Genomic DNA, 23,811 nt, shown 5'->3' on the forward strand with positions numbered 1-23,811 from the left:
ATTTTTGTTGGTATGCGAAATTACACGAACCAAAAAGGAAAAATAAATACCAATTTGATATTATGATTTAAACACTTAAATATGCTTGATTATAAATACCATTTTTCTATTACCAAATTTTTTTATAAATACCAGCATTTTGTCTTGGATAATTCAATATACATTTAAGGAACTTTTCTTTTTTGTTTTAGAAAAAAAAAAGTACTCAGATGCGAAGCTTAGATTATAATACCAAAATAAAAATTGCATATATTTAAGTTTTGATTTGCATAGTAAAATCCTAAAATTATAAAAAAAATTAATTTTTTATGAAGAATCGACAAAATTTAGGTTTAACATAATATTTTGTACTTGAATTTGACTCTCATTTTTTTCTAATTTAGTATTAAGCCTTTGTTTGTCCAATTCGATTTCCGAACTTAACACTTTTTTTGTAATTTGGTGTCTAAATTTTTTTGCCCAATTGATACCTAAACTTGTCAAATGTTACATAAATTACCCCAATAAATTATTAGTTTTAGTTTTTTTATGAGGGACATAAATAGCTAATGTATGTTGACATGTGGCAAATGATATAGAATTTAATGATAGAAATGATTACATTTATTTGGAGTTTCTTCTATTTCACTAAACAATATGTTTAAATTTTTATTTTTCATTAGGATTTTTTTACTGTTAATGGAAGAAATGTTTCAAGAGTGACTGTATGCTTAAAGCATGGCTTGGCTTCATAAAGCCCTCAATTCCACAAAAATATCATCAATATCATAAGAAATCCATGTTAAAAAAGTGTTCTTTGAATTTATACTTAATGAATAAATATTGAAGAAGAATACAAAAGTTTTAAAGCCTCAAATAAAAGAAATTCATTATGTTAAATTAAACTAAAAGTAATTGAACACTTAACATGCAAAAAAAAAACCATGTCATTTGTCACATGTCGGTCATACATAGATTATTTTTGTTTCCCCATAAAAAGTAACTATTAGTATATTGGAGTAATTTGAATAACGTTGACAAGTTTCAGTATTAAATTTGGCCAAAGAAAACTTAGATACCAAATTAAGAAAAATATGTCAAATTTAGGTATCAAATTAAATAATAATAATAAAGTTGAGACACCAAATATTATATTAAGCCTAAAAATTAACATATTAAAAGAAGGCTTAACCATTAACTTGTTTAGGCTAACATTAAAACAAGGAAAAGAAAAGAAATTAACATCTCTTCTTTTATTGGGATAACTTCTTTTATTTAAACAATGTAAAGAAAAGAAAATTGAATATCCTTACCTTCCCCTGAATTACTTAATTTTTATTTAAGGTTAATTCAACTTTTAGTTATTGAGCTTGACAATTAGATGCATTTCGGTACCTATATTTTTTTGTCCACTTTGGTACTTAAATTTGATAATTAGGTCTATTTCAGTCTTTGAACTTGGCAAATATAAAAGTTTGATGACATGATACTCTAAGATTGTACCACGTCTTCACCTAAAAATTAAAAATATTCTTAGAGTGTCACATAATCAAATGTCGATAAATTCCAAGTTTAAATATTAAAATAGACCTAGTTGTCAAGTTCAAATACTAAAGTGAACAAAAAAAATTTATAAGTTATATTAACCTTTTTATTTACCCAATTCGAGGGAAAAGTTAAGGAAAAGAAAGTGAGTTTTCTTTTAATACCCAATTCAAAACACTACCAATGTGGAAAAAATGAAAGGGATACTCAATCCCACTGCGATTAAGCTAACAAAGAGGGAGGATGCTCTTGAGGCTATAGTATCGACCTTGAAGTAGATCGCGGAGCTTAAGAGGGAGCTCACAATTTACAAGGCTGCTTTGAGTAATGGGATGTTGAATTTGAGACTGAAGCAACAAGCAATGGATTTTCCTAAACCAATGAAGTTCAAGGGTGCAAGGTCCGCAAGGGAATTGGACAACTTTTTGTGAGAAATGGGGCAATACTTTCAAGCGATGAGCATCAAGGATGATGTTATTGGGGTAAATACTGCTTTAGTTTATTTTACTGATGTTGCTCTCTTGTGGTGACGTCATAGGTCCATAGATGAGAAATATGGTGCGAATGCGATTGGGACTTGAGAAGAGTTCCAAAGAGAGTTGAAGAAGTAGTTTTACCCACAGTATGTCGAGAAGGAAGCTCGGGCTAAGTTGCCTTGACTTACGCAACAAGGCACTACTCGGGAGTATGTTCGCGTGTTCAGTGAGCTAATGTTCTAAATCTCTTACTTGAATGAGAAATAAGCATTCTATTGGTTTGAAGATGGGTTGAAGCATTGGGCAAAACATGAATTGCGTCAGTAAGGTATCATCAAACTTACTATAGCCATGGCCAAGGCAAATTCCTTTGTTGAGCTCGGTCCAAGGAAAGACAAGTTCAAGTCTTCTAAGCCCAATGATAAGGGCAATATGAGGGAGACCATAAGGAAGATAAAGGACATATCAATGGTGGCAACAATAGTAGTAGCGACAGTGGCAATGGGGAACCACAAATTGGGAAACAGAGACCCAACAACCCAAAGGACAATGGGAGAAGGATAAAATACTTCCTTCATCGAGGACCACACATGGCGCGAAAGTGCTCGAAGAAATTAGTGTTTTCGACTATCAAGGAGAATGATAAGCCGGTGGAAGTGCCCATGAAGCTTGGTGTGATCATGAGTAGAGACAATGCCAAGATGGCTAATGAGAGCGAGAAGAAGCCAATAAAGTGCTTCTCTTGTAGTGGTCCAGCTGAGAGGCTAGTAGAGCATCAAATCGATATGAGGCCGGTAGAGTCATCAATGGAGCTACCACCTCTGAGTAAGGTGGGTTGTGCATCAAACTTCGAGGAAAAAGTAGCGATGCAAACTAGACAGTCGAGACGAGTAAATGTGGAGAGTAAGGTACATTTCTAACACTTTGGTAGTGTTTTGAATTCTGACTTGTTGGCTTGGAAAGATCGTAGGGGCTCTTTCAAAGTTCTTAAGCAAGGAGGCCGAGGGACTGTAGGTATGTTAAATCCTAGTTGTAAAAATTAAGAGGATTCCAATCGAAGCAAGTCAAAGTGTGGGCAAGTGAGAGTCATGGCTTCTTGCCAACAAGATGTACCAAAAAATGCAACGGTTCGAGTTAAGAGGCGAAAGAAGTTGAGGTGAAAGTTTCAAGGGATAGGATAACTTGATAGTGAGCCTAGTCGGGAAAGAGCCAAGGCGTTGAGAGATTTTCGAAGTGAATTAAGTTAGTGTCATTCCGAAAGCACAACGAGGGCATTGTAAGAATGGGTGGGGGAAAATGTCATGGGCCAAGGTGCAACGCCCGTAACCGTCACACAAGATGCATCCCATGGAGGTCTATCGATTAGATAGGGATCATTTAACCCACGAGAACTGACCCTATTCAAAAATTGATAGAGAGGCCTGGGTGGCCCAATGATGCAAATATGAGAATTTAGGCTACCTTGGTAATAGGGAAACTAATCTTAGAATATTGAGAGGAATTATATATGATAAAATTAGATTTAATTTGATTATGTAATCTTGTAAATCCCTTGATTTTAGGGATAGGCTTAACCTCATCTGTCGATGTAATTTGATCTATACCATTAGTTTGAGGGGAGCTAAACTATAAATAAAGAGTTTCTCCCTCACTTGTAAACTATCCATTCATCCATTGTATCTTGAATTCTTAAGAGTAATAGAATTTTTTGAGAGCATTTACTCAAAAACCTCTCATGATTCTGTCTTTTGAGCCTTCTTTTGATTTGTGTTGCTTCCGCTATATAAACTGGTGCCTTAGAGGAATTTTTTATGAATACTTAATTGTTTGGTGGTTAGGCTGACTTAGGCGTGTTTGAAACGAAAGGATCGCCTAAGGCTGCACAGATTTCGAGGGTAAAGTTCTAGCCCCGTGACACTAGCATTGGTTTGAGGGCTCGGGTTACTTGGTGCTTGTTAAAAACATTTTATTTACCATTCCTCTAAAGGTAAAGACTAATGCAATAAATCTCACAATTCCACTACGAAGAACATAACAAGCTTCTCTTCTAAGCATTGGGTTGTAAATGAACAGATCAATTTTTGTTCATTTATGTTCATGTATTAAACTAAATAAATGAATATGAACAAGAATTTGAGGCTCGTTTATTAAGCAACCAAACACAAACAAAGCTTGCTCAATTCATTTATATTCATGAACAAACTCGTTTAATTTCATTTAATAAATCTTTTCAAGCTTGTTTATTATTCCATTAGCATATATTAATAAATTTATTATTGTTTGTATGCTTATTTTTTTATAATATAATTATTTATACTTATATTTGACTATTTTATATCTAAAAAATAATATATATTCATGTTTTTATTCTTTGTTAGTTATTCATGAACATTGTTCCCGAACATGTTCATCTAATTTTTACGAACATGTTTATTTAACTTAAACGAACAAACTTGAACACAAATGATTTTAAATAAGCAAACACAAACAAATATTTTAAAATTCTTAATGAACACAAACCGAACATGAACAAGCTTAAAAATAAACAAACGAACATGAACAAAGGTTTGTTCGTTCAAGCTTGATTCATTTACTGCCCTACAACTAAACACAATACACTAAGATTCGAAAGTAAAAAGCATATATCCTCCTTATAAATTACACCTAAAAGGATTGTTATCTCAATTCTCAAAATATCTAATATATGCATGGATGGGGTGAAATTTATTAAATTTCATTCACCAAAGCTGCCAATTTTCAAGTTTGAGAAATCAGCAGACTCGCGACAACTTTTTAGATGGGATCCAAGCATTTCTAGGTTGAGATGTCTTCATGGCATTTGAATATCTATCCCTTAGCTTCGAAACACACTTTGAATCTTTCGATTTTGAGTTCATGAGCTAAAGTTATGGCCATTTTAATGAAGATTGTGTGAGCAAAATTCCTAGACGGGATTATGATGGGAATTACGAGTTTCGGGCTTTTAATTCGAGTTTAAATCATATTGGGTTCAGGTCTTAGGCTTAATTCTTATTATATATAAGCTCAATATTGTATTTATCAGCTCTTATTATTTTATTATTTTATTATTCTGAATTTTTTATAATTATTAAGTATTTTAAGTTATTTAGGAGTTTTATGTCGATAAGAAAGCTTAATTTAAAACTACTTTTTGTTTAGGCTAATTAGAGTTCTAGTATACTTAAGAGTTTTTTTTTAATTTTATTTTGCTAGCCTAGTTGTACCCAATTCAATCAATTCATTATTATTCAACTTCTCTTTTGAGTTTTCTTTTCAAGAATTTCTCTTGAGTTTTTTTTAGAAGAGTTTTAACAATCTTTTCAAATTGTGGGGATCATTTTCAAACTTTTTTTGCTAAGGTTTCTATCTTGGAGGGGAAATTAGAGCCACTTGAAGGGGTTGTGAAATCTTCGTGTTTTCAAGGCTTCTTAAAACTTCTACATATCACGTTCTATCTTTTCCATCTATCTTTTTTATTTTCTTCTTTATTATTCCAATATTTGATTTATTGTTCTATTTATTATCTTAGTTATTTATTTTATTTTATTTGGATTTGATTGTGTTTTAGGTTGTGTCAAAATCTAAGTTTCTTTCCGAACGTCTAGAGCCCTAAGTCAAGTCTGCGACTTGAACAAACTTTACAATCTGCTTCCGCATTCATCTGCACTCTTCCATATCAATTTGACAAAATTCTCAAAATTTATTTTGCAAATATATATAAAGAAAACATATAATAACACTAAAATTAAGAACCTAGAGATGCAACAATAGTGTTGGAGGTGGGTCTAAAAATACCCAATTTGAGAGTGTTGATAGAAAGGTCAGAGTAAGGCTTCTTCTTGGAGTTGTAGAGTTGAGAAGTTAACAGGTTGAAGAAGAAAAAGAAGAAGAACAAGAACAAAAAGCAACAACCATGTTTCCTTTAAGATGAAATTACAAATGATTTAGGTTTTTTGAAAACTACTTTGAAAAACCTAAAGCAGATTCATTTAGGTATTTTTCCCCTAGTTTAGAGAAGAGAGGAAAAGAATGAATGCATAATGGAGGTGGGGTTAGATGCATGATGAACATGTGTTTGAGGATCAAATTGATTGAATTTGTAAATGTAAAGAGTTAAATTTGTTAAATTATTTAAAATTTAACATCTAGGGGTGTTCAAACTTCAGTTAAAACTGAATTAACCGACCGAACCGATTTAATTCAGTTAATCGGTAGACTAACAGATCTAGTTCAGTCGGAAGCCGGTTAAAGATTTTTTGAAATTTCAATTAATGGTTAATTTAGTTAATCACCCGATTCGAACTGAATTAACCGAACTTAATAAATAATATTATATATATTATATGTATTAGGCTATTACTAGTTCGGTTAATTTAGTCAAATGAACATTATAAATTTATTTATTTTATATGTTTTATACTTGATTAAACCAAAAAAAAAGATATAAATTTCGGTTTAGTTAAAAAAAATTTTTAATTTTGGTTCGATTAACCATTTAAACACCTTTAATCACATTAGCACTTTTGTTAACAATTTACGGGTGATCAAAACAAAAATAAAAATAAATCAGTAACAAAATTAGAAGTTTTTATAGTTGAAAACAAATAATTATAATTTACCCTTAAATAAAATAAATACACGTCATTTTCTCCCGTTTAACCATGCTTTCTTTTGCTTTGATTTGATTTCTTTTATTTTCCTAGGAAAAATATAATTCGAACTTTAAAAATAAATTTTACAAATTTCTATTTCGTTTCTGATAATAATTTTCAGAGCGTATTGAGCTACGCTGACCTACCGCGCGGCATTACTGCTGTTACCGGGGTGCCTTCGAAAATAACCTTCGAAAATAATAAAAAGGAAAAAAAAGAATCTAAAAATGAAGAAAATATAATTTCAGACATTTAATTCAGCAGTGAGTGTACGGCATAGTTAAAATTTTGTGAATTAGGGTTAGTAGCAGTGGCCAAATGGCCAACCAGTTTTACGGTTACTCATCCCCATCACCTTCCGCCTCCACTCTCCACCGTTATCTGGACTCCGACGCCGCGTCTCAGTCTCAGTCTCATTTGCTTCAACAACTCCACCCCTCCGCTGCTGCCGCTGCCGCTGCTGCCGCCTCACTCATCAAACGCCCCTCTCAAGGTAACCAAACTACTGCTGCTTTTATTTCCGGATTGCTTACACAAATCTGATTCTCAGTTTAATTTCTTTCTTTCTTTCTTATTAATTGTGTTTGAATGTTTTTCTTGTTATGAAGCTACAATCTTAGATGCCGTAGTTCGTTAAGAATATTGATGGGAAGGGTGATCTTTAGCGGTAACCTTTACTTGTATTTTGAACTTTAGATTAGCTCTTCTTCTGTCTACTAAATGATTTTGATGCCGTTATAATCATACCAACTACTCAACTATGATCCCTGCATATTTTTGTCGTTCCTCACTGAAGGGAGCAATGATGACATGATTATTGAGCTTATTCCTATACTAACATTTCTACTTTTCACTCTAATATGGTGTTTAATCTAATGCAATCTGGGAAGGGAACCCACGGGCTTTTGGCCTGAATCAGGTTGTTCAAAAAATTGACTCCACTTTATATATGTATTTTTTGTACAATTATTTCAAGTCATCTAGATCCGTATTTAACTGTTAACAACGTTAGGTATCTCCCAGTACCTCTAATTAATTCTAGAGTTTAGTAATATTTTCAAACTAAAAGTTTAAAGTATTTGTAATTAACACTGTTATTTGGTATATAATTGCCAAACTATTATATCTTCTTTATATAAAAGCATTTTTTTTATGTTAAACTTATATTATTAACGTATATATTTCCTCTTTTTGTTGTATATAACTACTATGTACTATAGTTCTCTACCATCAGAATATTTTGGATGCCCAAAACACACTTGGGCAGATTGAAGCTTGGTATTCTGCTAGCTCTTTAGTCAAGCGACCTAGATTGGAGAGTGCAAGCAATTTACCTATATATCCTCAAAGGCCAGGAGAAAAGGATTGTGCTCATTATATGCTCACAAGAACCTGTAAGTTTGGAGATAGCTGCAAGTTTGACCATCCTATTTGGGTTCCTGAGGGTGGAATCCCATATTGGAAAGAGGTGACCTTTATTGCCATCTTTTACACCAATGATAATGAATCTTACTGGAGTTTACCTATAGAAATTACTTTTCTTTGGGTACAATATAAACATTACTATTTGAATGAAATTTTATTTTCAACTTTTATATATTACACATTTTTTATATTAATAAGAAAAGTATTATCATATAAATGTTACTTATCGCCTTTAAAGTATATGATTGCTGCTATTATGCATGGATAAGCATATTTATGAGGCTTGTCTGATTATGTATTTAGTTTTACCAGTATTTAAAAGATTTTGTACTACTATAGCATTATGCTTGCATGTTTTATAAAATTCAATCAGTATACTAAACTATATCTAGTAACCAAGTAATGGAGAAATGGTCCCTTTTTCAAGACTGGTTCCAAAAATTCATCCTCACTTTGAATTTTGCATTCTTGTTATTATTGTAATTGAATAATTATTAATATTATTTATATATAGACTTAATATCATAATTATCTGATTTCTTGTTCTTTCTTTGGAACTCCCAAATCGTTAAACAATCTTCAGGCCTAGATGTATGCTTTTGTTAGATAATGGCCTGGTTTTGTAAGATACAAATTCAATGCTTATGTATGTATCTTCGAAATAGTTGTTTAGAAACTTCATCTAATATAATATTTTGAATAGAAAAGAAATTGGGAGTTCCATTGTTTATTTAAAGTCTACAAAATTGAAAGTAAATCTAAATTTTCATCCTTCTATTGCTATGAGACTAATGGGATTCACCCTCTTCTGGAGTCAAAAGATAGACACAACTATCCAAGAGTATTTTCTTTTTCTCTCTCTCAAACTTTGCAAGAATGAGAGTGGAAAAAAGCAAGTTACCTTTTGCAGCTCTTCTTGGGCATAAATATAGGAGTTGGAGATTTTGGGGGGGAACTACTAATAAGACCAACCTAGAATGATGGAATGCAGAAAGTGGGCTTCTCCTTAAGGTCCTGCCTCAAGAATTTCTGGCAGCTACTTTAAGGAAGCTGAGACATTGTCTGGCCTCAGCCCTAGAAAAAACTGTGATAAAAAGGGGCAACCTCCCATCTCACTGATTGGTGCATGTCATTGCATTTCTAGGAATGCCTCTATGGCTGTCAGTCTCTCCTGCTAGGCAGGTTCAATGTAGTGGAGGAACTAGGGAGAGGTTGATACACCCTAGGATTAATAACATGCTTCCTCTGCTGCTTGTCTAAGTTTGATTGGCTCTTTTGGAGTAGCTTGTGGTTCTAAATTCCTGAGCAGATCCCATTAATATATACTTTTGTACTTATTAATTTGTTTTTTTTTACTATGTGCATATCTAATAATAGGGATCATCGAGTTGTTATTTTAGTTCAACTTGCATGCCTGTCTGGACAAGCAGTATGTGGTTGTTCCAATTAAAGATGCACTGTTATTTGTTGGTCTAACCTTTCTTTTTTTTTTTCTCTCATGTGGACACATCAATGAGCTTATTACTCATGTTTGTTTTCTATGTTAGAAATTCTATCCTGGTATTGCCAAAAAGGCAAGTTAGTGTACATTATTGTGATACAGTTTGATTTCCTTCTTTTTTCTCTTTAGGTTCCACCTGTTCCAGCTGGTGAATCCCTCCCTGAGAGACCAGGAGAGCCAGATTGTCCTGTAAGAAGTGATTTTTATAATTTTATGCTTTTGAGTATTTAATGGGTTGAACTTTAGTTCTTAAAATATCCCATTCTATTGCCTGATTGGTTTTGCAGTATTTTTTGAAAACTCAAAGATGCAAGTTTGGTTCAAAGTGCAAGTTCAATCATCCAAAAGATAAACTGGATGCTCCTGTATGTTCCATTCATCCAGGGTTCCTTACTTTGCAGTTATTTTCATTTCTGTCCCTTTATGACAATGTCATGATTCTTTTCTCAGGGTGATTCTGAGAATTTAACGGTATCTGGGTTACCAGAAAGGCCCTCTGAACCCCCTTGTGCTGTAAGATATTTACCTCCTATGGTTTTTGCTTCTTGTCCCTTGTACCAATTATGATTTTAAATTTTCCATCCTTGATTTTATAACTTTTGCAGTTCTACATGAAGACCGGAACATGTAAATTTGGTTCAACCTGCAAATTTAACCACCCAAAAGATATCCAAATACAGTTATCCCTACAAAACAATGTCAACTGTGAGCAGAGTGATATAGCCATGAAGATTGGGGGAATATCTGGAGATATTAAGCCGGCACTATATCATAATTCCAAAGGACTTCCAGTAAGACCGGTAATGTGTAGATCTGGCATGCATTCATTTTTCCCTTTTAGTAAATAGTAGATGCATCAGTGATGTAGAATAAGTAGGGAAAAGAAATTAAATATAGAACAGAAATTTCAGAAATAGACTGAAACAAATCTAGAGTAATAGAGGAAATTTTGGCGGAAACAGAACTATGGAGAAAACAGAATACAATCAACAAGGGAAGAAAATCACAATGACTCAAATATTCTTCATCTGAAACCTAATTGAAACAAAACCTAATTGAAACAAACATAACATATGTATTATAAGTAAACTAAAAACCATAATAAAATGCTAAGTACCATGTATATCCCAAATTAGAAATAACACTAATAAAATATGTCTTAAATAGTGAATGTCATTCTCTCCCGAATTAAAAAACTTGACTGTGGAAAGTTAGAATGTAAATACTGTCTGCTTTAGAAAATCCATAAAAAGAGCAAAACAAATGGAATGTTGATAGTTGTCAAGGCAAGAAGCAGCAAGCACATCAAGAATCCCTGCCCATGGACAATTTTGTTTAGGAATACTAGCAGATAAAACAATTGGTTAGAAGCATCCTAATAATTGGAACTGTCTTGCGGAAGATTAAAATCAAGAGGTTTGTGGTTTTGATTTCGAGGCAGGGAAATGAACTCTATCAGGAAATTTATGTTCAAACATAGGATCAGCCCTACCACAACAAACTTCAAATCACAATTTACCAATATATTTTTGATAAATAACACTCTTAAAGGGACTTCACTTGTACGCTCAGTGGGTAGACCATCTTTGTTGATGATCTCATTCCTGTTACGATCTCTAAGCAGCCTCTAACATCCAAATCATCTCTTATCATATTAGTTTGGTGGGCTATACTATCCTTTCCAAGATCAAGTTTATTCTTAGGTATTCAATAGGATCTAGTAGTTGTACATTTCTATCTAAAGGTTCCTCAAAGTCTTGGTCTGCAATATTCGTTGTGGTCTTCCTGACATACAAAGCTCTATGGTCTTGACAATGAACTTGAGAACACTAAATTGAAGAACCACTGCAATCCCTTTTAACCAGCAGTTGGATTAAATGAAGAAAATTCCATATTCATTGTACTGCTATTATTTTTGAGTTTTGAGAATAAAGACTCGTCCAGATTGGCCACACCTGTCAAACTGAAATGAAGTCCAATGTTGGGAAACAGCCCTAGTAATTTCTCTGCAACTAAAGCCCTATGATAAGCTTCATTACTAAATTTAGATTAGGTAACTGTACAGCCCTAATCTCCTCTTTAAAGCTTCATTTACATAACTGGTTGAAGCTGTGGTGGTTTTTTTGGATGATGGGAAAACTGTAGATCTAGCTTCAAAGTTATGCTTTTTTATATGATTCAGTAACCTGCTAGGTAACCTGAAGTTTTTGGCTGGTGGTAGATTAAACTTTAATTTATGAATTATGAGTGCAGAAATTTAAGATTTAGGCTAGAAAGTCTTTAAGTTGTTAAAGCTCAATCTCAAAATCCATTTGGCTTAATTCTGGTTCAATGGCTTACAATTTCATTGGTTCATCTATTTCTTGATCCATTTTGACGGTTCCATATATGTTGTCAGATCAATAAGCCAGATGGTTCCAGGAGAGTGTGGCTGGTCTGGTCCTTGATATGAGACTGGTTTATAAAAGAATAGTTTGTGTTGATTTTTCTGTTATAAATTTCAATTTATTCTCAATTTTGATGTTTGCTTAAATTCATTTTATGTCAAATTTCTTTTGATGAGATATGAAATTGAAGAAACACAAAATAGATGTTGAAGGATGTTTCAAGCTTTAGAATGTTTATTCATACATATATTTAGGAAAAAAGCACTTAATCAACATTACAGTTGTTTGCTTTGTCCATTTATTCACTTTCGTGGTAGTTAGGTACTGTATTTCCTATGAACTTAAGTACATGGTTTATGAAGAGCTCATAGATAACTTATGCTTGCTTTTGACAGGATGAAGTAGATTGCCCATTCTACCTGAAAACTGGCAGGTATATATTAGCCCTATGGCAAATTGTTTTAAAATCTAATAACAATAGAGTATTATCCGAACTTCTGACTTTTCTAACTTACCTTTTCAATTTTAGTTGCAAGTATGGTTCTACTTGCCGGTACAATCATCCTGATAGGAATGGTATGTTAACTTCAATGTTTGTGATATTGAATATATAATTAATTTAAGTTTCCAAATGTCATGTTCAGTATTTGTGCCTCACATTATTTGAGCTTTTGTGCAGCATTCATTCCTCCTGTAGCACTAGGCCATTCCCTTATAGCATCTGCCAGTAATCTGAACATTGGAGTTGTTAATCCAGCTTCTTCTCTATATCAAACAATTGACCCCAGATTAAGTCAGACAGCTCTACTTGCTCAGCAAACAATGCCAACGGTAATGAGAGATTTAATGTTTCATGATAGCCATTCCCCCCCCCCCCGGGGCTCTTCCTTTCTCCCTCTTATTATTGGTGGCAAGGGCCCCCAACCACTTATTGGCCATTTTTTTGTGAGAGGCCCATCCTGCTCCAGAAACTTTTTCCTCGTAAAATTATGTTCAATATGAAGATGATTCCTTGACAAATTTGTTTAATTTTTATCTTTGAAATCTTTTTTCATTTAAAACAGTAAAAGGAATTATCCTTTTTTTTCTTTTTCCTATTTTTCTTCTTTCTTTTTTCTTCTCTATTATTCCTGCATTTAGTTCTCTGAGTCCTAAATCAGCCTTATTAGATTTCAGTTTGGCTTGCCATGATTAGATTCAGTCATGGCTAGCTAGATTGGCATTAGTATGATCCAGATATGGTTCTCCATTCTAAGGCTATACAATTTAAACAAGGTTGGGTGGCTAGAAAAAGGGTGAAGTGTTTCTTGTTTTAAACTTAATTTGAAATTAAGCATAGTTATTCGATTTGAATTAGAGAGTTTAGTTCTATAACCTTTTTTCGATATGTCGGAGGGGTGGGTCTATATATATAGCAAGGAGTTGTTTAAAGCTGTCTTTCAGCAGAGGATACTTGCTTTTACCATTGGGTCAAATGCTGAAGTTAATTATTGTTAAATAACAAAGATGCCAAGTTTAACAGATTTTTTTCCAAATATTTCAAATATAAAAAAAATAAAAAATAAACTAGTAAATATTTTATTAATAATAATTTTTGGTAATATTTTCTTGAGGGTCAGGTCATTTTCCCACTACATTGTCACTGGTTTGCAGGTGTTCCCATGAAATAATGGGGCCATTGCTAATTCCAATCTTACTGCAGTTCTGCCTGATTTTGCAATCTCAGTGTAATACCAATTGGAACTGGGTCACAGTCTCATCCAAGGGCTACTATTTGTTAATGTCACTCATATGCTACATTCTTTTGTTCAAGTTCATAGAGTTGCATTTTCTCTCTCTCTAGTTTCACTCAGTCTTCTGTGGTTTCAAGTTCCTAACCTTTTTGTGTTGGGCTGCTTTTAGATACAATTTTCCAAAATCTAGAGTAATCTTTAGCTTCAACCTTTCCTTCTTGGGTTGCCAAAATGTCTACTGTAGAATAACAATAACTTTCTCGTTGGAGATATTTTGCTTGATGATTCTGAATTTTTATTGTTTGCTTAACTGCTTATGCGTTTTGTTTGTTTACATATTGCAGTTGGTAGGGACTCAAACTGTGTATCCTCAGAGACCTGGACAGACTGAATGTGATGTGCGCATTAATCCATTATGTTTTTAAATTTCTAGCTGTAATATGTCTGTCTTTTAATTATTATTTTGAATACCTTGTTGTCACCCAGTATTCTAATGACCATCAAGATAGTTCTCATACAATTGATCTTGGATTAGAGCTGCAGAATTCTTTCATGCTATAAAGCATCCAAATTACCTTCGAAAAACTTTTGGCTTACTTTGTAATGTTACCTGCATCATAGGAATCAATATGCTTATTGATGACTTTTTCCCCATTTAATTCTTTACATTGCAGTACTATATGAAGACCGGGGAATGTAAGTTTGGAGATAGATGCAAGTTCCATCACCCCATTGATCGGTTAACAACCAACGAAGCTTCTCAGGAAGCTATTAAGCTCACTCTTGCTGGATTACCTAGAAGAGAGGTGATTTTTCTTTTTCCCTAATGGCTTTGGTACTTGGTTATGATACTTGTGCCTTTCTTTCTCTGTTTGTTGGATTTCCATCCGTCTAGGATTTGTCTTCAAGCATAAAGATTATAGTTTTAGATAGTAATTTTCTTTTCGTCAATGCTATTGAGATAATCATGGGATACATTGACAGGGATCTGTTCATTGTCCGTACTACATGAAAACTGGAACATGCAAGTATGGTGCAACATGCAAATTTGATCACCCGCCCCCTGGGGAGGTCATGTCTGTGACTGGAGTACAAGGAACATCCACAACAATGTCGGGATGAGGAACATGATATGAAAACTCAGCTATGGGAAGCTACTTTGTGATGACGATTTATACGGGTTTATAGGGCTTTCTGTATCAAGGTCTGTTAGCATGATGCCTAGAGTGGATGGGCAATATGAATGTACCTAGAGTGGACCATGTGAATTTAATGTATTTGTCAATTAATTTTTGAGAACACAATGCCATGGTAGTATTTGAATTGTTGCTTGCAGTTGTATTGGTGTTTGGACTAATAGATATTCGGTAATTTTATGTTCCCGTTTGAAATTGAAGTATTGGATTGGAAGATTGAGTTATTCATCATCCACATGATGTTGGCTCATCTCCGTCGTGTAGAAATCTTTTAGGGTTTTCTGGCATCTTAATAATTTTGAATTTCCATTTAGATATATTTCAGGATCAGTTGAATTTTCAGATTTTCTTATGATCGGATATGGTTTGGTCCCTTAATCAACCTTAGAAGACTAGATTAAGTTGCTGCTAGACAGTTCGATAGTATTGGATTGGTAATGTGGCAACATTATGTGAAGATTGACACTGCAGTGCACTTGATCCTTAATCCAACTTCAACTTTGGTTAGGTGATATCCTGATTTTGGGGTTACAAATTTGATGTAAACTTTGCTTACATATGTTTTCTTATACTAGGGTTTTGGTCGATTTCATCAAATGAAAGTAAAATCTCTTATCTGAGGGTTACTTTGCTGAAAGGTTTGATTTCTATGTAATGTTTGGGAACTTAAATTTGAAATTTTGGATTTCATTTGCTATATATGGTAAGAATAAAATATGAATAAATTAATTAGATTTCAATATATATATTTGGAAAGTAAAAAGAAAAAAAAACATGAATTTGTTGAAAATAATTACTATATGGACATGCTATAAGCCTATGAATTTGTTGGTTATTCAAGTTTAGAATTTTATATTTTAGTCACTAACGTTATTGAACTTTAATACTTTGGTTACTCTTCCATTAAATTATTAACAAAATATTGGCTTGTTCTTTTTTCTATTGACATAATAATAAATTTTAGCTCTCCAATGTTTATTAATTTTCTCAATTAGGTCCTAATTCTAAACAATTCAACAAATCTAACCCTCAACTTTACACAATCTATTAATTTATTCTTGATTCTTAAAAAAAACTTTTAAATATCAGTTTTTTAAAAATTCTTTTTTTGATAACAAATACATACAAAATTACAAAAAAAGAATTTATAAATAAATATATATTTTTCTCAACATTTATTTATGAAAATAATAATTTTATAATAAAACAATTTAAGGGGGAAAACCATTAAGAAGACTCGAGCAAATTCAACTTTTCTCCTTTTTTTTTTTTACGTTGATGACCACCGTGTTTAGTTTGAGATAAAAAATACAACTTGAAATCAAAAAAATATAAAGAATCAATGTCTTTAGATTATTGCATAGTATGAGTTTTATCAAAAAAATATTATAAATACGTGTTTTAAGATCCTTTTAAAATTTAAGCTTGAATTTATAAAATATATATACATTATAAACACTGTTTTAAAATCCGAACTCAAATTTTAACTTTCAATCACTACCTTAATGAACTTGATACACCAAAAGATTCTAAAAGTCGTCATATTTTTAAGAAGTCAAGCGTACAAAAAACATTGTTGATGACGACCCACCGTGTGGCAATTGTCACCATAAAAATTCGGTGGTCTTTTTTGCAGCCATTAGCATCTTCAAGATTTTGTTACTTTGAAGAATGCTAAGGTTGATAAAATAGAACACATAAATTTGGCATCCATGTATAATCTTTCTCATTATGCACGTTAAATTGCCTGCATTTGCATTACACAGATGCTTTATGCTAAATCTCAAAAAATTAAGAGGTTGTTCTTAAACCATTGGCTCAATATAATAAGTTTAAATCATGCATTGGCTGAAAAGAGTAAATACAGACCTCCAACGAAAAGAAGAAACTTCTAACAAGCTAGGTGCAAAATCTGTTTGCAAAAATTATGACACCTACCACTGTTGCTGCCTGGCAATATTTAGAACAAATATATTTCAAAGGATGGGGATTAAGAGACTCATGCAGTGAGCTTCTCCAATTCCTCCACGGCATATTTCAAAGCATGAAGCATCATTTTCTTCACCTGTTTCACATAAAGGGTGTAATATCAAAACACCGTTCGCCCGTTTGTAGATGGATAACATGCACATACTAAGCTTCATTTTTGGTATATATATATGAGAACTATTTTTCTTGGTTTTGAGCATTACTTTGTCATGCGTCTTTTTTTACATTCATTAAGCATTGATGCTGTGACACTGAAGGAAAAGTAATATTTCATAATACTTGTTCAGAGCATGAATATGAAGGGAATAACATGCGTGCATTAGAAAAGTTAAAACCAGGAGGCCAATGATCTTCAAAGTTGAAACATGATGTATAAGAAAGTTCCATGAAGTGCACGATATAATTCAACAAAATAATGTTATGAAATAATTTACCTCTAGCTTGTCCTCTTTAGACCTATGCTCATGTGGAAGAACTCGAAACTCCTCGGTCAAACGGATGCATTCACGAATATTTTCAGGAGACACAAAGTCAAGAGCAACTTTTGTACATGACTGCAAAGGGGCAAAATATACATAATCAGAATAATAATAACAATATTATGCAAGGATGCAATCAAACTGAAACTCCTATGAAGTGTATAATACAGTAGCACACAAAACAATGCACTACAAATCTGAAAGTAAATACAAAACTTATTGGTCAACCAAGCTTGCATGGAAGGATATCAGTTCTAACTTGAAACCATATTGTATACACCCAACATTATATACTCTCATCTGAGGCCAACTAACATAGAAAATTGCATTCATCTCTATCAACAAAAAGTCACTACTCTGAAATGCAATTTCAGATCAAAGTTAGGTTATTGTCAACTTTGTATTAAAAGGTATCTCCAAGATTTTACATGCCTTGAGATTTCTCACTTGATGAGGACAACCAGCAGGTATAAAGATCGCTTCTCCAAGTTTTTGTATAATGGTCCAAGGCTCGACTCCTGCAAAGAAGCATATAAATTTTCTATGAAAGAAAGGGAAATAATCAAGGCAACCGAGCAACACCCAATAAAGTGCTAACCAAACTCCTCCTTGAGCTTTCTCTTATGGTGCATGTTCAGGTAGAAAGTTTGATCATGAATCGGGTGCACAACCTGTCACATAAATTCATTTTCATTCTAGTTCGTACTATCATATATTACAAACAAAATTCTTAAAGATAAGATCAGATAGTAGGTCTATCAGGCTAAAAAGGGAATGATCTTTTGCTTACCAGTCTTAAAATGCAAGGAAAAACTGTTTATGATTCAACTTTAGGATTTAATTAAATTTATAATCAATCATTCCAGAAAAACAATTGTAATACATTTAATAGAAATGACCGGTACATGGCAATCCAAGTGTTTACCATGGGACACTACAAACACGCCAATGTGCAGAAGCATATAATTGTGAAAGGGTAGCTACCTGATCCACTGGAGAGCAATAAACATGCCTGAATTCTCTATGATGCTTCCTAAGGTATTCCTCAAGTTTGGGAACATCTTGCCTACGAAAAATATCCCAAAGAGCCCCACCTCCAGATGCTTCATTTGTTAAACACACATCTATAGCGGTATCTGTTGAACCAGAACAGAAACAAAATAAGCAAATGTTAGTTTTCATAGGCATTATTGAGAAAGGAGAAATGAAAGAGATAGATCACTGTATCCAGATTTATAGAGCAGTCCAACTCAATGAAAATGATGAAAAGAGAAATCAAAACTCAAGCAGGTATAATTGTATCGAAATGCATATTTCAGAAAGAAGAATCACCAGAATGAGTCTTATATATTTTCCCATTACTTTCACCCACTTCTAATTCCTCTTCATTTTGAACCAACAATGATGTTTGACAAGATTTCACTTTCTTCTTTCTAGTTCTACTTTTTCTATTTGGCGACTTCACAACTTTAACCATGACATCAGCATCAACTTGCCCTTTCATCAGCAAACAAGAATCTTCGTCCCAGCCATTAGGAGAATGCATATTTGAAAATGAGGTATCACTGGTATGAGCCTCTTTAATTCTCCCGTTGCTTTCTTTATCCAATTTAGAATTCTCTTCATTTTGAAATTCTAAAGTTTTCATCAGCAATTTAGTTGTTGAATCTGAACATTGACATGGATTCACTTCCTTCTTGCTAGTTATACTTTTCATCTTCGAATGCTTCGCAACTTTTGGCCAAAAGTCCATACCTACTTGCTCTTCCAAAGGCAAATTGGAGTCCTTGTAATTGCCATATAACTCCATTTGATCTTGTCTTACATGCCTCATTTTCAAAATTTCTATGTCAGCAAGCTGGTCAGAGGTATGAATCACTTCAGCTGAGTGCACCAAAACATTCACCTGAGTTGTACAAAAGCAACCACATTGTTATGTATTCATATAAGAAGAATGCTTTAATTTTCAGCAGAGACGATAGGAGCAAGTATAATAGAAAATTCAATCCAAGTAATTGCCTCTCTCTGCAAGATTCATACCTAAGCCTTCAAAGTTGAGAGTTTCAAGTTCTAGCCCATGGGCTGTCCCCTATAGGATTCATTGTTGCATTAGTTTAATTTAAAATGAAGCTGCTAGCTAAAGGCTCATATTCTTTCACATATGAGCAATTCAAACTCAGATATTGCAACATATACCGAAAACTGTTAATAAAATCCTAAATGTAGTTAAAGACTAGGATAGAAAGCTTGATGATTTCAAAAATATGGCATAAGCCACCAAATCTCCAATAAAAGCATTTCTCTAACGAACCACTTAGCAAGATATTGCAATATATACTAAATTTTCATACCGCGTCCGACATGTCAAAATGAAGCTTGGTCACTGAGTCTCCACGCCCAAGCTCTTCAACAAACCCATAAGCTATATATGTTTTTGGACCAAGGTCTGGCCTCAAACTGTTTGCGGGCAATTTTGCTGCCATGTTGAGGATGCCTGAGAAAGGATTCGTGTATTCCAAAAATGGCAAGGAACTGACAAATTCTGCACAATGGCGTGGTAAGAGCTCCTCAAAATGATTTGATGGGGGCCAATCTTTTAGTTTCAGAATCTGAGGCCAAGAGTTACTATGTACACAACCCTCTAAATATCCCATGAAAAATTTATGAATGTTTAGTTCAACCTGCATTTTAAAATGTAATTAATATCAATTGACAGAAACAGAATGATACTCATTTAGATCACGTATATTTGATGATGATCATTAAAGCAAATAGCAAATCGAAACAACTTACCTCGCACAAGTCAAGACAATCAATTGCTTTCACATTAACGTTTGAAGAACCTTTCTTACTTGATATATCACGGAATGCACGCCACAGTACCATTGGCTCCCAACTTAAGCCAGAGGTTAATTCATGAACATTCCTAACAATCACTGGCTCTCCCTTAATCCAATGCCACTGAAAATGCTCTAGATCCCCCTGTTGTAAATCTTTGGCCAAAGGAGAATACAAGCGTTCGTTACTACTGTGTTCCTGTATTGCCTCATTCACAACACCAATCTCATTGTCAAATAGACAAGAACAATGTCCTGTTAAGGTTCCAAGCCCATTGTCAAGTTTATGCAACTTAACCAATCTTTCAGCTTTGATTTTCAACATAGAAACCCAATTGGCTGGCAACATGCATTTCAACTCCAAGCACTTGTGTCCACAACCACCCAGTTTCTCCACTGGGCAGAGGATGTCACCATTTCCCTTTACTTGCCACTCAGATGGTAGCTTGACATGTTTCCTAGAGCTTGTCTTGTTCTTTTCCTTATCTAATGATAAAGGTTCCCCTCCATGTAAGTAAGCTCTCCCTCTGTCAAGATATCTTTGGACCATTTTATCTCCACTTCGCAAGCATTTACCCCGAATTTCCCAACAACAAGTGAGGCAAAGCTCATATGAACATTTTGGGCAGACTCTGTGGAGATCAACTATTGATGTTTTGCAATTATTGCTGCCATAAAATGAAACAGATAATACAAAGCTAATTTCAACAAAGACCAAAAATAATTCCAACATTCTTCTTATTATATTAAGAATGAAACCCACCAATACAAACGTTCGTAATCACTAGGAACAGCCCGAAGTAGTTCCATCTCTGATGACCTTAATCCTGCCGCAACATTCATCATTTGATATTAACAATATTTTTGAATTATTGGTGTCTTTGATTCAACTCAAATAATCAGTTAACCCCAACATTTCATACCTTGGATCTTGGCTTCTAGCTCTATTTCCTTCATTTGCTCCTCATTAAATTGTTTCAGGAAAGGATACAACAAGGAGATTAGATACTTGAAGTGTTTAATTCTTTCTTCTTTATTCAATGGCAGTCCAGAGTTTTTGACGTCCTATTAGATTGTGTAAGAACCCACTGGTAGTCATTAAAATAAAAATCACAAAATAGAAGCAAGAGTGCATTTGACATATTAGACTTGTGTGACTCAATCCTGTTAGATCCAGCCTGAAAAGTTCTATGTGCAGAAGTTGTATTCGTATAGGACTATGCAAGAGTTCATTTGACATGTCAGACTTGTGTGACTCAATCCTGTTTGATCCAGCCTGAAAAGATCAATGTGCACAAGTTGTATTCGTATAGAACTATACTTCTTCTATTAGACGGGTTGTTTATCCCTTAAAAACTGAACATAGCCGCAAATCTGTTGTATTGTTGTTTTTCAATATTATCGTTTTGCACATAAAATCTGCATATTTTTTATTTTTCTTCTTTATTACTTTGCAATCATTTCTACTGTTATTATAGACTTATTCCATGCATTTATTTAATAATAAAATATTAAGATTTTCCATTTAATCATTTCAGGTTGATTCTATAGCTTGAAAGAAACATAATTAAATAGCAAACTACGAATATTAACCTTCATGAGTTGGTCCGAACGCAAACATGATTTACAGTTGCAAATTTTACGGCAAAATGGGCAGGACCCAGCTATGGCTTTCTCTGGAAACCGCGGGTACCTATATTCGAATCTCTTCATTAGTGACAATAAACACTGAATTAAGACATTTTTTTTGTTGGCCATTAAAACGTTGCTTTAAAAAATAAAAAAAGATGAAGATTTGAGTACCATTTTTTTATGCATGAATCACAGTAGCGTTTACGTTGACACTTGCGGCAGAACTGCACTCGGCTTTTGAGCTGATGGCACTGATGGCAATAACCACCACCCTACTTTCCAAATGAAAACAATGCCTTTAATCGGAAGGAAAAAAAGAAGAGAGAAACCTTTAATTTCAAAGCCAAACGGGCAAGCTCACCGCAACTTCCTTTTTTTCTGCTGAGGAGACATTGCCAGTCCTTGAAAATGACTCGCTTTTGTCACCGTTTCCATCTTTCTTCCCCTGAGTTGTTCACATTAAAAAAGTCATCATTTCAAAACAAAGCTCTTTAAAAACAAAACAGAACAAGTAAAACACACCTTGGATTTGGGGCCATTCTCTTGTTTCTCCGCTGCAAACTTGGCATTCCTAGTCCTCCGTGACCAAGGCTCAACTCCTCCGCCATTCCCATAGTCCTTGTCCAAAACAGAAATACCCTTTTCTTCTTCCACTCGTTCATTTTGATTAGTCCTCTTCCTCTTCTTCTTATGTGGCCTGGTTTTCGCAGGGTTTTGCTTGCAACGGTTCTTTTGGTGGAGAAAATGAAATTCGCAGTATGATTCACCGTGGATCCTCCAGCGGCTACAACGCCATTTACGTCCGTTTCTTGCACACTGAAGCTCTTCCGGAGGTGCTATAAAAGGTACCATTTCGCCGTTCCAGAACTACTCTTCTCCCACAACCTCCCCTTCTTTCATGCCTTTGATTTTGTTCAGTGTTCGTCAAATGAAAGTAACAGAGAAAAACTGTCTCTTCAGTTTCCTCCTCAGTCTGCACCTTAGTTGATATAAATGTACGAGCGGGGTTTTGTTCTTTTTAAAGGATGTGCGATATGACGTATGCTGGTTTAGCTTGGGAGCTAAGAAACAAAATTTAGCTTTTGGTTTTATTTCAATAAAGGTGAATTTGTTTGAGGAAAACAACTTACCTGAATGGATTTTTTGAAAATTTAACGTTTTCTAATGTTGAAATGATCTGCAATAAGTTGTATTTTTAGTTGTTTTACATCATTTTTAAATAAATAAATAAATTTATAATGGTAAGCATTATAATATTACTCAAATTTCTAATTCTACTACACTTAAAAATTATTTATTTACAATGTAAGAATTTGTTTAAAAATAATGTATAATAAATAATAAAATTAATTAATACTAGCATATGTAATTAGGGGTGATGTCAGAAAATTCTTTTAGGGGAACGATAGTAAAAATATATTTTAATAGTTTATATCTTTATAATTTTTAAAGAATTAAATCAAAATTTTATCATACTTAGGGGTTTGAAGTATAATTTTATTTTTATTAATTTAATTTTTTTTAAATTTAAGGGGCTTAAATAAAAAAAATCTATTTTAAGGGAGGTCGAGATCCCTGCCAACCCTCCTAGCAATGCCCCTGCATGCAATATGTATAATACTAAAAATGAATTTTAGTATATATAAATACATTAGGTTAAGAACATTAACTACCCTACAATTGTTTATTACGGCTTTGCCATCAATCTTAAGTTGATGTTTGAGTTAACTTGTAACGTGAATTCAATCAATAATAATATCAATATATACAATTGCTAAAGGTAACAAATTGTGCATGATAAAATTAAAACATACAAAATATTTTAAAACAAATTTTTGGTTGAGTGATAAAATTAAAATTTTATATACTCAAATGCCATGGATCCAAATCTCACTATAATATAATTTATTTTAACTATAGAAAGATATTTTCGTAATTTTTTTTAACTGAATTGATATT

The 23,811-nt window shown here is 33.4% G+C and overlaps 2 protein-coding genes across 2 annotated transcripts; one reads left to right on the forward strand and one right to left on the reverse strand.

Moving 5' to 3' along the window:
* The first annotated feature begins 6,765 nt into the window (after window positions 1-6,765).
* Window positions 6,766-15,110, forward strand: LOC107893543 (zinc finger CCCH domain-containing protein 37). The gene is made up of 12 exons (XM_016818576.2): window positions 6,766-7,166; window positions 7,894-8,141; window positions 9,729-9,788; window positions 9,887-9,964; window positions 10,050-10,112; window positions 10,205-10,399; window positions 12,382-12,419; window positions 12,516-12,562; window positions 12,666-12,817; window positions 14,064-14,117; window positions 14,394-14,525; window positions 14,704-15,110. Exons 1-12 carry the CDS (start codon window positions 6,992-6,994, stop codon window positions 14,839-14,841), a joined length of 1,380 nt encoding a protein of 459 aa, XP_016674065.2. The 5' UTR covers window positions 6,766-6,991; the 3' UTR covers window positions 14,842-15,110.
* Window positions 15,111-16,733: 1,623 nt separating this feature from the next.
* LOC107893542 (lysine-specific demethylase JMJ25) lies at window positions 16,734-22,844 on the reverse strand. Its single transcript, XM_016818575.2, has 14 exons — window positions 22,375-22,844; window positions 22,214-22,297; window positions 22,024-22,124; window positions 21,814-21,913; window positions 21,144-21,285; window positions 20,984-21,047; window positions 20,177-20,888; window positions 19,735-20,064; window positions 18,716-19,289; window positions 18,368-18,519; window positions 17,982-18,054; window positions 17,816-17,901; window positions 17,339-17,458; window positions 16,734-16,980 (listed from the first exon to the last, which is right to left on the reverse strand). The coding sequence occupies exons 1-14, from the start codon at window positions 22,702-22,704 to the stop codon at window positions 16,915-16,917; spliced, it is 2,934 nt and encodes a 977-aa protein (XP_016674064.2). The 5' UTR covers window positions 22,705-22,844; the 3' UTR covers window positions 16,734-16,914.
* Between the last annotated feature and the right edge of the window lie 967 nt (window positions 22,845-23,811).

This window comes from Gossypium hirsutum, chromosome A13 (genome assembly GCF_007990345.1).
Source record: "Gossypium hirsutum isolate 1008001.06 chromosome A13, Gossypium_hirsutum_v2.1, whole genome shotgun sequence".
NCBI classification, from domain to species: domain Eukaryota; kingdom Viridiplantae; phylum Streptophyta; class Magnoliopsida; order Malvales; family Malvaceae; genus Gossypium; species Gossypium hirsutum.